The sequence below is a fragment of the Toxotes jaculatrix genome, chromosome 15 (assembly GCF_017976425.1).
Source record: "Toxotes jaculatrix isolate fToxJac2 chromosome 15, fToxJac2.pri, whole genome shotgun sequence".
In the NCBI taxonomy this organism is placed as follows: domain Eukaryota; kingdom Metazoa; phylum Chordata; class Actinopteri; family Toxotidae; genus Toxotes; species Toxotes jaculatrix.
Genome location: NC_054408.1, coordinates 2,996,951 through 3,012,414, shown reverse-complemented (window position 1 = coordinate 3,012,414; position 15,464 = coordinate 2,996,951). Strand labels below are relative to the sequence as shown.

General features: G+C 40.6%; 2 protein-coding genes across 5 annotated transcripts; both read right to left on the bottom strand.

Annotated features, from left to right (window-relative positions):
- Window positions 1-2,369: 2,369 nt before the first annotated feature.
- On the bottom strand, window positions 2,370-5,864 carry LOC121193954. 3 transcript variants are annotated; one of them, XM_041056388.1, is made up of 6 exons: window positions 5,754-5,864; window positions 5,465-5,568; window positions 5,053-5,173; window positions 4,594-4,790; window positions 3,760-3,923; window positions 2,370-3,080 (listed from the first exon to the last, which is right to left on the bottom strand). In XM_041056388.1, exons 1-6 carry the CDS (start codon window positions 5,846-5,848, stop codon window positions 3,012-3,014), a joined length of 750 nt encoding a protein of 249 aa, XP_040912322.1. In that variant the 5' UTR covers window positions 5,849-5,864; the 3' UTR covers window positions 2,370-3,011. The 3 variants fall into 3 exon arrangements, with proteins under 3 accessions (XP_040912322.1, XP_040912323.1, XP_040912325.1); XM_041056389.1 differs by having other exon boundaries at window positions 5,647-5,777; XM_041056391.1 differs by having other exon boundaries at window positions 5,652-5,773.
- Window positions 5,865-10,298: 4,434 nt separating this feature from the next.
- On the bottom strand, window positions 10,299-14,759 carry cd28 (CD28 molecule). 2 transcript variants are annotated; one of them, XM_041057478.1, is made up of 6 exons: window positions 14,621-14,759; window positions 14,435-14,508; window positions 12,394-12,644; window positions 11,834-11,990; window positions 11,555-11,718; window positions 10,299-10,958 (listed from the first exon to the last, which is right to left on the bottom strand). In XM_041057478.1, the coding sequence occupies exons 2-6, from the start codon at window positions 14,505-14,507 to the stop codon at window positions 10,857-10,859; spliced, it is 747 nt and encodes a 248-aa protein (XP_040913412.1). In that variant the 5' UTR covers window position 14,508; window positions 14,621-14,759; the 3' UTR covers window positions 10,299-10,856. The 2 variants fall into 2 exon arrangements, with proteins under 2 accessions (XP_040913412.1, XP_040913411.1); XM_041057477.1 differs by lacking the exon at window positions 14,621-14,759 and having other exon boundaries at window positions 14,435-14,580.
- Window positions 14,760-15,464: the final 705 nt, after the last annotated feature.

The window sequence follows — 15,464 nt, the reverse complement described above, 5'->3', positions numbered from 1 at the left end:
CAGTACGGGGCCAAAGATTCATGGTTTCTTTGCTAACATAGCATCAGCCACTGTAAGCTGTTCCTGTTAGAAAGAGTCAGTCTGGACCTTCAGCTTACACATGACCTGATGCAACTCTGGGGACTGCCAGGGCACATAAGGTGGAAAAAAAGGAGGAAGTCATGGCTTCTTGGATAAAACACTGACCACACTTGCTGTTGCCAGAGAAATATAATAGTGATTTGTTGATGAGGGCCAAAAGTTTTGCTGTGCTAAAAAAACAGTGCCAGTCTTTGTGTTCTTCTCTCCATCTCTCTGTCTTTCACACACACACACACACACTTTCCACCTAACCGGCTTGACCTAACAAAACAAACATGTAGTTAATGGCTCTCTTATGATTCACTCTCATCAAAGATTCACACCTTCTTGTGCTAAGATGTGCAAGATGTTTGTGAGCTCTAATCTCAGAGGGATCATTCCAATCAGAGGTGTTAAAAAAAACATCCATGTTCCAAAGTAAACACGTGCTGTAAAAGCCAAACATCACCACATGATGCAAACTCTGTGAGGAAACAAAAAAAAAAATGTAATGATGCAGCCTCACCTGGGAAGACCAATAATTAAACATAGCACTCAGTAAATACAATTTATTGTACATTAAATTTTACATTATTTTTTTCATGGAGTTACAATTCATGGTTGATGGTTTGACCGTGCATTACATGTAGTAATGTGATTTTAAAATCCTCATACTCTTATGACCTGACGTCCCACAGAAGAGGCCTTGTGCTAACGAACGCCCTGCATGCTACCAGCGTTAACGTCATTCTCTTTAAATGATGCTGTCTCCTCTAGCATCTCACTGTGTTTGTGATCTGAGAGTGAAACACAAACAAAGACTGATCAGTAAAAAAATAACACGAAGATTAAAAATGTGTGAAGTACGACCACAGACTGAAACAACATTTGTTGAACGTGCATTTTAATGTAGGAGGTGATGCTGGGTCGTATACAGCAGCTCATTTGTCATACAGTGTATTTTTCAGAATAAAGTTATAGTTACTGGAGAAAATTAGTAAATGTGTTTAAAAATAGGTATTTAAAATGACTCCACTTCTCTCACTGCTGTCACGACAGATATTTACTGAGTCTTTGTTCATGTTAGTGCTATGTAAAACATCATTGCACAGCTTGTGTGAACTTGGCATCTAAGTCATGAACAGGCTTAACTGCATGGTGTAATTACCCATAAATGCAGCTTGAAGTAAGTCAGTTAAAGTCATTTAAACAAATAGAATAAGGAATTGTAGCCGTGGGGTTCACCTGTTCTGTTTTTGTTTTTTGTTTTTTTACATTTGCATGTTTAGGTATGACAGCTGGAATGTTTTCACTCAAACAAAAGACACGAGATGCCCTTGTTTCCCTGCAGGCAGCTCCACCCCCTCACTAACATGTTAGGCTAATCTCCCTGATTGTCTCAGATCAGTTCACAGGCCTTCAGACAGTGATGACAGGCTGCTTTTGTTGTTCTTTGTCATCCTCCTCGCCTCACAAAACCACTGTGAAAGAGGAGTTATCTGTTTTGATACTGAGTCTATTTTGGGATCCATTATGTTGTACTAAAATCAGTGTTCATTCACAATATGGCGTTGTTCAAATACCTGTTGAGTAAATGCACTGAAAAGGTCAAAAGCCTCAAATCAACACATGGCTGCTGATACTTTCTTGTACCTTCACAGTGTGTGATTTGCTGTATGTGACAGAGAAAAATGTCCATCAGACTGCCGGTGTCTCCCTCTGCTGTCCATTGTCAGTGACACAGTTACTGGCTGCACAGGCCTGGATGGGTGTGTAGCAACAAGGAACAGACAATTTTACTTGCGAGTTTGTAACCAACTCAAGCGCCATCTTTATTCTGCCCCTCACATGACCAACATGGACTTGAGTTCGGTGTTGCCTACAGGACCCGGTGTTACAGCAATGCCCACTGTCACAAATAAAATAGAAATATAAATAAAAACAACACTAACATGCATTACACCTAAAACACAACCTACTTTTAACCTTGAGGATGTACAGTAAACTCAGTAGAGGATCCTCTTGCCCACACCCACCCTTTAAAAGACACATGGATGGAAAATGTGTGCATGCATTTCCTGCTGCGGGCCTCAAATCTCTGTCATATCAGTTACACAACTTCCACGTCTGCACTGGGCTTCATGTTTAAAGTTTAAAATGTGGCAAAATAAAAGGAGAAATTAAAGATACTTTAAATAGACATAAGTACAAAGGGTCAGATCAAACAGCTGATACATGCTGCGGTGAACACACTCACTCCCCAGGCCAACCATGTGTAAGCATTTATTTATGTATTGGCTTTTTTTTTCTCTGGAGTGGATCAAGGCTTCTGCCACTGTCCCCCTTCATTCCACTAAAGGACTAAAGTGCTGCTAGAGGCTGGACAGAGAGAGACAGGACCAAACCACCTCCTGAGACAACCCGTGGCCCGCAACATGTACAATAAAAGAATAAACATAATAATTAATAACAGTGATAACACTGTAATGTGCATGTGAGCAAACACTGTGATGACCAAAAAAAAGTAATGCAAATTATACAGTATAAGATAAAGTACATTAGCTACACAATGAAAATGATCAGAAGTAAACTGACATACATGGTATGTTACAATGGTGACATACATGAAATTACTGTGTAATAATAAACTACATATTCATATATATCATATATCTTGTGTAATGTAATGGAATATATCATCTTGCCACATAGCATAATACTGTAAAAGCACAGTGGCAGTCAGTCAGTCAGTCTTTGTCTCACCCTGCTGTTTAGCTTCAGTAGTACAACGATTTTCAAATCATGGACAGAAAGAGAAAAAAGTTGGAGACCATGATATGGGCTCCATGAAAAATGTGTCACAAGGGTTCTCGATGCCCGGGATGTCCATGTCTTCCCTCTGATTGTGTTCAGCATGAGGCCAGTGGTACAAAGACACGCGTCAGCTACTTTCAACAACTGTTGGAAGGAGCCTTCCTCATTTCCACATAGGTGCTGTTCTCAGGATCCTTGCTGTCGTCCTGAAACACAGGCCCAGAAACGTAACACATTTGATTTCATGGAGTTTTCTTTTCTTAATCATATGTACAGTCTGAAAAGCCCATGAAGTGACACTGGTGGTCTCTAGACTGTCGAGTATTTTCATCATAGTATTTGGTGCAAGTCAACATCAGCTGTTTCATGTCCTGTTCTGCAGGACCATGAACGTCATTGCGTGTTGACAACACAAGACCGCAGCTTTTCAGATTTCCTTTGCAAACGCTTACACACTTCCTCTATATTATTACTATAAACTGGCCATGTGTCCAGTCGAAATGTGACATCATCCGCAGAAGGTGCAGAGGTGGCAAACAGTCATGTCTTGAAAGTCTATAAGTGTCTCTGTGCCTCCCTGCCTTTCCTGTCTGAGACTGAGATACAAGTGATCAGTGACTAAGGCTGCATCTCTGTGGATGTGTCCAAAACTCCTTTGAACTCTGTTGAGCAGATCAATATGAGGATTTCTTAACCACAGGACTCAAAATGCAGTTGTGACAGGGTGGATGACGTTCATGGCTCATGCATAGAAGTCCACCCTGGACTACCCCAAAACAGCCACAGGAGCTTTTCATTAAATTGCTTTGTGATATTTTTAAACAGAGAGCGGACATAGGGTGTGACAAGTAAGAGTAAGGCAGACAAAAAGTCAGACAGACATACATTCATCCTCCGTCTGATGTAGGCGCAGGTGATGACACAACTGTACAGGATCATCACAGCCAGCAGACCAGTCAGAATGATGAAGAGATTGAGACCTTCTGGCACAGGAGAAAAAGGGGGAGGGGGAGAGAGAGAGGTGCAGTCCTGTCCTGTTTCCTTTTGACCTGATAATCAAACATAGACAAAAACACAGCAAGGTTATTTCCTGTTTGTACTGGTTTGCACATAAATACAGTGTCCATGCCGCCACAGTCTTTATGTTCTCAAACTCAAACATTATTAAAAGATTGAAAACATGGTTTCCATCTTGAGTATTTCTGAAGTAAATATACTATTTAAACTAAAAGAGCAAATATGAATGCTGACGTTTGTCATATGCATTCTTAGGTGAAGCAGTTGAGATAAGGAGAGTTTAATTAGGTTTTCGGCTTGGGCTACAGTACTGAACGTAGGGAGTAGCAGCAGGACGGGGTGTGTTAGATTTAAACTAAAACATTACACCCAGCTTCATAGTAATGTGTTTTTAATGGTTTCTGGACAACAAGAGCTCTGCAAGCTCTATGGCACATACATTCACATCCCAGCCTTATCCTTTACTTCTTTTTTTTCCTGTAATTAAGAGCATTGGATGTGACATGACAAATTCAAGTCACCTATTCACCTATTACAAACAAAGAGGTAAATAACTGTCCCTTTACTATATTATTCATTTGAAAGAGCCACAGTAACTCTGTATAAAATATGAAAGGAGATACATACAACTATGTGTTTCACTTTTCAGTGATTCATTTCATTTAAATAGGCTCCACAAATCATCCAAAGGCTGAGACTTACTTTTCTGAAGTCTGGTTGGTTTTCCTGTCTTGGTGGAAAGAAGGCGATCTTCTTTCAGTGTGAACTCACACTGATATGCCATGTCCATGGCCTCTGACGAAATGTTGAGCATGATGAAAAGGTACCTTTCTGGACTCTCTGAATACATGACAACGTTCTCACAGCGGTCCATTCCCTTCTGGCAGAGCAGAGTTTTTCTTGTGGAAGCAGACAAATGTATCTTAGCCAGAGTACATCTACCATCCAGACCAAGTCTTCACTTAGTTTAGTTAATGAATTAAAGGAATGATTCAACATTTTGGGAAATATACTTATTTGCTTTGTTGAACAAGAGCTGGTTCCAGTTTTTATTCTAGCGGGTTGGGTGAAGTTTACGCAGATAAGGTGGCAGTCCACCTCGCAACTCAGCATCCTACTATCACACAAATACCACTAAGTCGGTGATACCAGTAAACATACGGTGATATAGTGTAGAGTCGAACGTCTTCAACAGAGCTGACATTTGCGGTGTGCTCACAGCTGATAAAGGCTGACCCGTCTTGGTTCATGGTCTGAAGCTCTGGCTGAATCACCTCAAAACCTGGTGAATGAAAAGGATTCAGCTACTGTTGAAAAACACCTCATAGAGTTCAAACAGTAACATCTAACTAAGTTTTCTCTTTTTTTGCTCATCAGAGAATTGTTTCCCATTTCATTTAAACAGCGGCATCAGACTGTTTTAGTCAGCACTTCTTTTCTTTTAACTAGGCTGAACAGTGTCAAGATTTATTCTCCGTTCAGTATGTTACTATACTGACTGTTGCCACTGTATAAAATGAAATTGAGAAAATAAATTCCTATGAACAGTAGATGGTGAAATGGAGAGTCCTACCATAACTTGTGTGGAAGATGAAGCTCAGATAAACGGTGAAGATGATGAGGATGAAGATGTTGACGCTGCCAGCTGTCATCTCTGTGTTTTTGCTCCTTCTCGCACTATGGTAAGAAAAGAATAGGACTTAAAAAACAGTCATACAACATACAACACAAATTAACACCACAAACAACACAAACCTCACTCTGAGACTGAGCCAAGGAGAGGGGAAATTTTGTGGCTTGCCCTAATGCTAATCTAACTAAATTCTGCCTCTGCGGTGCCTCTTCTCTAAAGTTAAACACACCAATCAGGCTGTTTTTGCTTCTGTAGCTTCTGTGGGTGACAATATTTCCTGTAGCTGTAGCTCCTGCAGCAGTTTCTGTTCATCCCTCTCACCATCACCTTCACAACCGCTGCTGTGACACACTTGTGGTATGAGAATTTCCTTCTGTGGAAAAGTTTAGAATTTTCAAATTTGGTGTTCGACTTTTGTTCCAGAGTGTGCCAGTTTGTACAAGGGGTGACTGATAATTTCTTTTTTTATTACGGTAGAAGGAGATGAGTTATACAGCTCTCACTACATGCATGTAGTGTGCAGTTCAGCTCTCAGTGATTATGCAGAAAATTTGAAATAATAATTAGCCACTTATCAGACTCTTGTAAGATTCTAAAATAGCTGGCCAGCAATACCCAGCAGCACTGACTTTAAATATGCTGTGGAATATGGTGCCATTATAGAACACCTTAGCCCAAAAAGCCAGACAAAAGAATAAAACAAGTCTGCAAAAGAATGAAACAAGAGCTGCAACTATGTTGATGATCAGTTAATCACATAGGTATTTGGTATTTTTCCTTGTCTGAAATTATGGCAAATTTATGTTTTTGGGTTTGGGACTGACCAGACACCATTTTTCATAACTCTTGCCCCGGTCCTGTTCTTTTTGGCCATTCTGTTCCTGTCTCCTGCCATGTTTCTATCCAGCCACCAGATGTCCCTGAACATTCCCTCCTATTCCTCTGCACCGCCACTGCACCGCACCTGTTCATCATTCCCAATCACCAGACCTGACTCACCTATCCACACACCTGCTCCCAATTTCACTCATCAGCTCCCCTGCATAAATACTAGTTTACTCTCTTAGTTCAGTTGGATCATCTGATGTGATTCTAACCATCAGTCTGACACTCTTAAATCCCAGAATCCACCCTGACCTCCATCAATGCATCAGTGTGGCCTTTTCAATGTTGGAACATTGAGCATAATCCAGGCAGGGATTACATTTCCCTACAAAACACAACATCTAGAAAACAAATTAGTAGTGTATAAACATTATTTCCTACGTTGTGCTGGAAAAAGCCATTAGAAGGTGGTAAACTGTGGCCATAAAGGGATGAACATGGTCAGCAACAACACTCAGACAGGCTGTGACATTCAGACCATGACTGATTGGTATTAAAGGTCCCAAAGTGAGCCAAGAAAACATTCCCCACACCATGACAGCACCAGCAGCAGCCTGGACTGTTGACACAAAGCAGGTTGGGTCCATGGATTCATGCTGTTGCAGCCACATTGTGATCCTACCATCTGCTGCCTCAGCAGAAATCAAGGCTCGTCAGACCAGGCCAGGAGATCAGCAGTTTCAGAAATCAAGTCAAACCTGCCCGTCTGACACAAACTACCTGCCACAGTCAGAGGCACTGAGATCACGATGTGAACATTAAGTGCTCAGTGAGTGTATGCGTGAGTGTATATACTTTTTAAAGTCTGAAACTTTGGCTGCTTACAGGTTTTTAAGATCTCAGCCTGAAAATAGCCATTAAAAAATGCAAAGGAATAAAAAGAACAATATTTGCCCCTGAACTTGTATGTGCTGAGCTAAAAGAAGAAATATTCAAGTAAAGGTCAAGGACACAAGCAAATTTTAGTGAGGATCTAGGAAAAATCTTTTTAATGCAACCAGCCACTGCTGCCTATGGTGTGGTTTTATGCATCTGTCCATTATCTTTAACAGCATAGTTTCTCAAGACAGAGAGCCCTTGATTGAATCTCGTAAAACAAGACAAAAGTGTTAATCCACATCCTGTTTTTTCACTGTCTGTGCTTCTGTGAACTCTTGGTGTGTGCGTAAGTGTGTGGTACAAATGGAAACCGCACATAAATCAACAGAAAAATGAACTGTGTTTGCTGATTGGGCCATCTGTGGTCTGTTCCTTCTTTGAGAGAAGGTAGTGACCTAATTTACTGTCCTTCTGTCAAAAATGTGTACTTGGTGTTTTCACATGTTTTACAGGAAACTCAAGTAAAACAAAATCAGTGACGGCCTTACAGCAGAATCATGAGCGGGGAGATAACCACTGAAGAGTATGTCATTTTCTTTTAGCCCTGTTAGCAGCATGGATCTATGGATGGAAATGTCGGTCCCCAGAGCATGAAGCCCACAGGCTTTGGTGATCTCAGCTTGTGGTTTTGAGTGAAAGTTTTCACAACCTGTTGGGTGGAAATTTGGTGCAGATATTTACGTACCCCACAGAATGAATCACATCAAATTACCAATACTAAATATGTGCAAAACTAACGATGTTCCCATCGGCCTCAGCAGTACTTTATGTTAGTGTGGCTCAGGAGGTACAGAGGGTCATCCAGCTCCTCTGGCCCACATTTCAAAGTGTCCTTGGGCAAGACAAATGAACCCCAACTTGCTCCCATTGTTCAGACCAACCCTGCCGTTGGTGTGTGGATGTGTGTGTGTGTGTGAATGAGAGGAAATTATTTGAATAAAAGGATAAAAGCACTATGTACTGTACACAGAGCCATGTATGGCAAACATGATGTGTTAGCATTTGGCACAAAGCACAGCACTGCATATACACAACCTCACAGAGCTGCCGGCGTGGCTGCAGACTGTGACTGTATCCTCATAACGACCTCAGTTCTGTGTAAGTCTACCGAGGCCTGTTCTTTATTGGTCCACATAAAGAATATATGAGTTTCTATGTTTCCATCCTTAATTATTAACCTGTTGAAACAAAATTGGTATCAGGCGTCCCACAGGGATCGATTCTTGAACCATTTTTTTTCATTAACATGTGGTCCTTTTTGGCCACAGTATAGGGAAAATTCTCAGCATATAGATTCACGTGTGGATGAGACCCACCTGCACATTTCTCACTGCTCTGATGATGTGAGTCCTGGGAACAAGCTGGAAGACTGCACTGATGATTTTCATTACTGGATTTCCCCACATTTTTTTAACAGTTGATATGAAACCCTGATCATGTGAAAGGTAACAGATTACAGGCAACAGATTATCAGTGTGCTTCATTCTTCATGTGTAGAAGTGAGAAAGGAGTCAGAATTTCAAGTCCTCTTTCACTCTCTGTCATTTCTTATAGACACAGCTGACACTATCAATATCTTTCAGGAGAGGCAGTCTGAAAATCTGTATATTCTCATATTTGACCTATATCACATTCATATTTTTACTCTGTCTTTGTGTGTGGCCATTTGGAACAATTATAAAAACACTTTTGATTTCCAACATGGACAGACAGCGTGCTATAACGTCTGATTGACACGCAACCATAAGACGGATATCTTTGAGGCAAGTCCTAAAAACCATAGACGGGAAATGTCACACAAAGAGTCAACGTGGCCAGAATACAGCCAGTGAATCAGGAACCTGAAAGCCACATCACTAACGTAACTAGGGCAACTTTTATCGCACATCAGAAATTAAATCATGTTTCTCAAGCTATTTAGCTAATCTCAATATGATTCTGAGGAAGTGGTTCATACTTTTCTCTCTAACTTGTTACAGGCCGCTGTAATAATCTTTGCTTGATCACACAGACAAATAAGGACGAAACGAAGACTCCAGCTCAAAACGCAGCAGTTCTCACATGTACATATAAAGCCAAACATGTGACTCCACAACTTAAATCAGTTCTATGGCTACCAGTACAATACAAAATAAACTTCATCATTCTACTTATCATAGTCAACAATCCACAGCTTCCCTCTGCTGCATGTTTCTGACCTTCTCTGTGACATTTCTGAAAAGCAGCCTTTAGAACCGAAAGTGTTTTATTTCATGCTTTAGTATCAAAGTGTTGAGTGAAACCAGAATGCCAGAACGTGACAGTCGAACAAAGGCCCTGAGGTGATTGTAATCAATGCGGTTCATCCTCATGGGAACTTGAAGTGGCTCAGTAAACTTTAAGCCAAGCTGATCCACACAGTCTGTGAAATTCTGCAAATATTGTCCAGAAGGTGGTGCTAGAGCAAAGTGGATGGATTCTGCGGTTGCCTTAGGTGTGTGTGTGTGTGTGTGTGTGTGTGTGTGTGTGTGTGTGTGTGTGTGTGTGTGTGTGTGTAAATGTTGCATGTTTCTCTTTCAGTTAGACTCAGTAATATGTTAAATATATTGGAAATATTTGTTGTCTGCTGTTTGCCTCTGTATTATAACTGTTGGAAAATGTCTGTTTAACCTTCATCCATCATTACTTGTCTACTTTGCAAGAGTGATAGAAACTGAGTTTTCATACTGGATCCACAAATTTAGATGTATAATTAAACCCTTTGCCCCCTAATGTCATCATCTGCCGCTTATCTGGGTCCAGGCCCAGGTCGCGGGGGCGATCAAATCTAAGTCACTCTGTATATCTTCATATTGTGGCTTTGTTCTGGAGGTTCTGCTGATTTGCTCTTGGAGGAAATTAGAAAAGGAGACAACACAACTGACAGCACAGAATCTGGATTGGGGTTTTGCATCTGTATGGTCCTTCCCTGGTGTAGCTGGCTGCTTACACATAATTTAAATTAAAAAATAACTAAATAGAACAATTTAAAGTTTAAAGCAACTTTACTTGAAGAAAATATCCAACATGAATATTTGCTGAACATTGCAATTGCAACAAAAATACAGACATAAGGACACAGAAACATAACTATCAATACACCATAATGCACCCTAATGATTTCAAATATAGCATTTTCTTAGCTGGAGCTAAGTGATTCTGTTTCTAATAAAATGTCAAGCCTTCCCAGCTGCAGTTACAGTAAGCGCAAATACAGGTGTCTCAACAATTCAATTCAGTGAAAATACAATCAAAGCTACTGCTTTTTAATAAAATTTGAGTTTACAACAATGTAAACAGTATTTTCATACTTAATAAATAAAATATGCACAGACACCCAAATGTCCTTTTGGTGTTTTTCTGTAGCTTTGGATTAAAAAAAAAAAAAAAGAAAAGAAAGAAAGAAAAACCTCAATTATAACTGAGGTGATGTTTAATAAATGGCCAACACTGACCCTACCACTGTTTTAACTCTACATTCAGAATCCAGTGTATTCTAATGCTTCTGGGCAGATACAGTGGTGCTTTGGCCTCCGCACTCGTATGTTTTTCATACGACGGTTTTACATGAAAATGGAACAGCATCCACCTTGTAGGGCCCACCAGGCACTGCTCTGATGATCTCCCTCTTCCCTCGAACACACTGGACAGTCTGCAAATGGAAAGCACACACATTTTTATACAGTTAAACAACAGAGAATGAAAACCCTTCATTAGACTGAGTGAAGAGCAACAGCAAAGAGGACAGAGACAATGACTCACTTAAATCTGATCTGCTACTGAAGAAGGGATTTATGTTTTAGCCATTAAGCCATTCAGACCTGAACTGCACCTGCAAGTACCTGTGCTGCTACTGCTACCTTCTACCCCAGCAACTACTACTGCTTCTTGCACTACTCTGCTGCTACTACTGCCAATTGGTCAGGAAGTTTTTTACAATCCAGTGGCAATGTTTATGTTTTAGACCTGCACTGTGCACACACTGGCCATGTACAATACTATACTTAGGTTAATGTTCAGGGGTTCAGATGTGCTTCAGATGTGCTTCAGGACTATTTGAAACCTTACATGCAAAGCCATCACTTGTTACTACTGCAAGTACTGAAGGAATACAATAATAACAGCAAAATGCACAACAATAATACAATAAATTTACCGACTGATTCAACTACTAACAGCCATTAGCAACACAACTCAACCACAATGAATAAAGATAAATGAATAAAGATAAAATAATAATGCTCTGACCTGGAAGTAGATGATGATGAGGAGGACAAGCATAATCATTATCACCAGTACAATCACAGGAAAACTGACTGGCGCCATCTTCTCATCACCCTCATCGTTCTCTTCATCATCACCCTGGTGCGCAATATCTGTCCGAGCACCCTGCAGAGGACAGTCTGAGCTCTCTGTGGACAAGCAGAAAAATGAGAGTGAGACTCGAGGAAAGACAGAGAGATGCCTGTACAGTGTGTTCAGTGGGTGATGATGCATGTGCCTGAACATCCTGTGCGGGCGTCTCACCTATGACATGAATGAGTGTGCCGTTGCCGGTGAGCCGCAGGTACGGAGGTGGGTAGATCACCCCTATCTCACAGCGATATATATCTGTGTCTGTGGCTTTCAGTCCGGACACGGTCACCTCCACGGCGCCCTCTCTCAATGTAGCAGAGCACTGCGACTGAAACATACAGAAAACCATGGTTTCTCAACCTTCTCTGATTCCTCATGAGCCCTGCGGTTATCAGGTTGTTGTGCTGATTTGAGTATAGCCAGCAATATCAGGAGCATCACTGGTGACTTTGAGGGAAGGAGGAATTTCATGGAGGAAGAAGTATGTATTTGGGTTCACTGTTTCATGGGTTAGGGTGAACATGGATGGCAGGTTTTTCGCCACATCCTTCACATGGATGCATATTTTTTCCTCTGTGAAATTACGTTTTGCTCAAAAGAAATAGGTTAAAATCTAAACAGACAATCTAAATAATAATGTTTTCATCTGTGGTCCCCATCTTTTACAGCAAGAAGCGAATAGAGAAAGTCTATTTTTCAGATTACATTATTTTGGCTGTTCACAGACTTACCTCTCCATTACTCTCCACACTTGTCTCTCTGTGCTCCGTTAAGTTGATGGTGTGCGAGCAGAGTTCCTGGGTGCCGTAGAGGCCTTTCAGCAGAATCACATGGACCTCCTCAGGGACAGGGAAAGGGTATGGAGGGTTTTGGTCATGGGAGTGTTGGATCTGGTCGTAGAAGGGTTGAGGATGGATGAAGCACTGGACCTGAGCTGTGCCATTTATGCTCACCACTCTGTAGGGCTGGGTCACCTTCACAGCTGATAGAAAAAAAGGGAAAGTGAGGTTGTTTTTCTATATGCATGTTTATCTATTAATTTACTGTATTATGTTGATGGACTGGTATGCATGCATTTTTGTGTCCACTGAGAGTTTTGACCTGATTATGTCTTGAAGGTCAAAGGACCTCTGCAGGTTTACCTTTACAGAACAGATATCCATTTCAGACAGAACAAACTCACATCAGCTGTTGCTGCCTCAGAAGGAGCTACAAACTTTCCACAACTTTGCTCTTTTGACTTTAAAGGCAGAGGTGGATGATGTAAAATGTTCTTTGACAGTGCATATGTTTCTGACAGTTAGTCATTACACAATATTAATTGAAAATGTAATTACATTACTTTGCTAATTACTCAGAAGCAGCAGTGATTAATTTCATCACTCAGTGCTGCTCTGTAAAAGACGATGCTCTCGAAAAAAAAAAAAAAAAACTGAAAGTCTTCACACCCACATGGAGACATTTAAACAGAACGTTGTGGTTTGACTGCACGCAGCAGCTCTGCAGAAGTCCTGTCCTCACACCGAAGCTGTGGGGTTCACACGATCTCCCAACACTGATTCCTTAATGTAGGCTAACCAGTGGCTTGCTAGCTAAGATAACATGTTCCATCTAGTCTTTCCACTGAACACAGAGAAAAAACTGACATCAACCCAAATATGTAAGACAGCAAACAAGCTGACGCCTCAAAATGATAAAGTCTTTGAGTGTTTTTGGACATTTTAAACATAATGTACATGTAACATCTGAATTTGTTACAGCATTAACGTCGGTCTGTGACACACATAGACATTCGGTTTCAGTGCTTGAAGAGTTGTCTGGTTCTACTGCCACAGTATGACAATTTAACTACACCCACCCCAAGGCCATCAATAATTGCTTAGCTTAGCATAAAGACTGGAAACGGGGGAAACAGCTAGCCTGGTTCTGTCCAAAGGAGACACTCTAAGACGCGGCACCCGATAAAACTGCAAATTGTTGTTTCTACAGTCCTGTTTTTTTAAAGGATTAAGCAAACAAGACATGCCGTGCTTGTAAGCGAACTTCAGAGAAGCTTCAGACAGATCCAGGCTAGCTGTTTCCCATGGTTCCTAGTCTTTGTGCTAAGCTAAGCTAACTGCCACTGGCTCCACCTTCATACATACTGCTGGTAAAAGAGCAGTAGTCTTCTCATCTGACTCTCAGCCAGAAAATAAAAGTATTTCCAAAAATATAACAGTGACTGAGTGTAGCTTACTGTCAGTCTGCCTACTATTATCATTTGTTATGTGTAGAACTCTGGGTGGTATTAAAGCAGCAACACGCTCCCGTCTCTCTTACACCTGAAATCAGTTAAATAAAGAAAATGTATGTTTTCATACAACTGGTTCAATCCACCACTATACTTAAGGGACACACTGGATAAGCACAGTATTAACAGAACATTTATATTTTCATGAACTGTGAAAAAAAAAAAAATCCAGTTGTAACACTTTATTTGGTAAATCTACGTGGAAATTAGTCCATAAATAATCTCTCATCAAAGTCTGGCTTTCAGCTCAACCTAACAATGCTGTGAAAACCAGGTTGTATGAAAATCTGTTGTTCAGCTGAAATTGAGTCTCCCCTAAAGTCAGGATTTGAGTTTCCACTGCCCACAGAGGTCCAGAAAACATGACAGTTTGTCAAACATGTGTCCTTGACATGACATGAGCCCTGGACTGTCCAAAAAGCGTTACCAACCCATGTACTGAAAATCATTATCACCACATCAGTAACTCTGTTTTTACTCACCACTCCACACAGGCAGGCAGAGGCTGAGGACTGTCAATACGGTCAATCCCATCATACAGTTTGTCAGGACCATCCTAGAGTATCACACAGTTACACAGACACTTCAAATTCACAAAACTCTGGTCAGCACACAAGTTAACAACCAAACTTTTTTTGTCAAAATACAGCAAAAACAATGAAACTCACTTTTATAGTCAACTGCTCTCAATGGAAACTGTGTGCCAGCACAGGAAATGATGATGTGTTTTGCCGGTAAAGAGAGGCGAGACGTTTGAGCCACTGAATCTTCTGCAGGAAAGCTGAAAAGAACAAGTCTAGATGATTCTATTAAACCACTTTAGTTTCATTCACAGCCTGTTCGTAGGGTTGTGAATTCATTAACAGCTTTTTTTCTCAAAAAAAAGAAAGAAGCTGCAAAAAAAGCTTATAAAGTTTCTCACTCACATTGGGTTACAGATGAAGTCACATAAAAGAAAGCAACAAGGTAAAATCTGGTACCCAATCAATGAAACAAAAAAGAAAATGTTTAAAACTTAAAATACAACAGAAATAAACCTCTGAAAAAAAGGCTCCAAAGGAACCCATCTCATGTATCATCATGGAAAACATGCAAATAGAGACTGGGGTGAAACTTGCTTGGATCAGCAATTTTACATCTCTGTCAGAGGAGGCAGAGATGGTCAACACAGATATCGGTGAAAACATCTTAAATTGTTGATTTCAACATGTTGACCTCATACTGCACCAAAGATGTCACATCACGGCAGTTATAAACAATCACCCACTGCCAAAATGTGTCCATCCACACAAGTTCTTTCATTCAGTTTTCATCCGACATCTGGAGTGTGAATAAAGCGATGTTGTTCCTGTTTGGATGTTTCAGCAGTGATCAGTGGAAGGATTTTCTATTTCGTGAGATTTGCGTGTTGATTCATTAACGTCGACGCTTGTGGAAAAAAAAAATAGCAAGAGTCAAGTGACTTGATCGTGTGGAAACTTATGCAGGGTTTATATTTAGTTTGAATCCTGT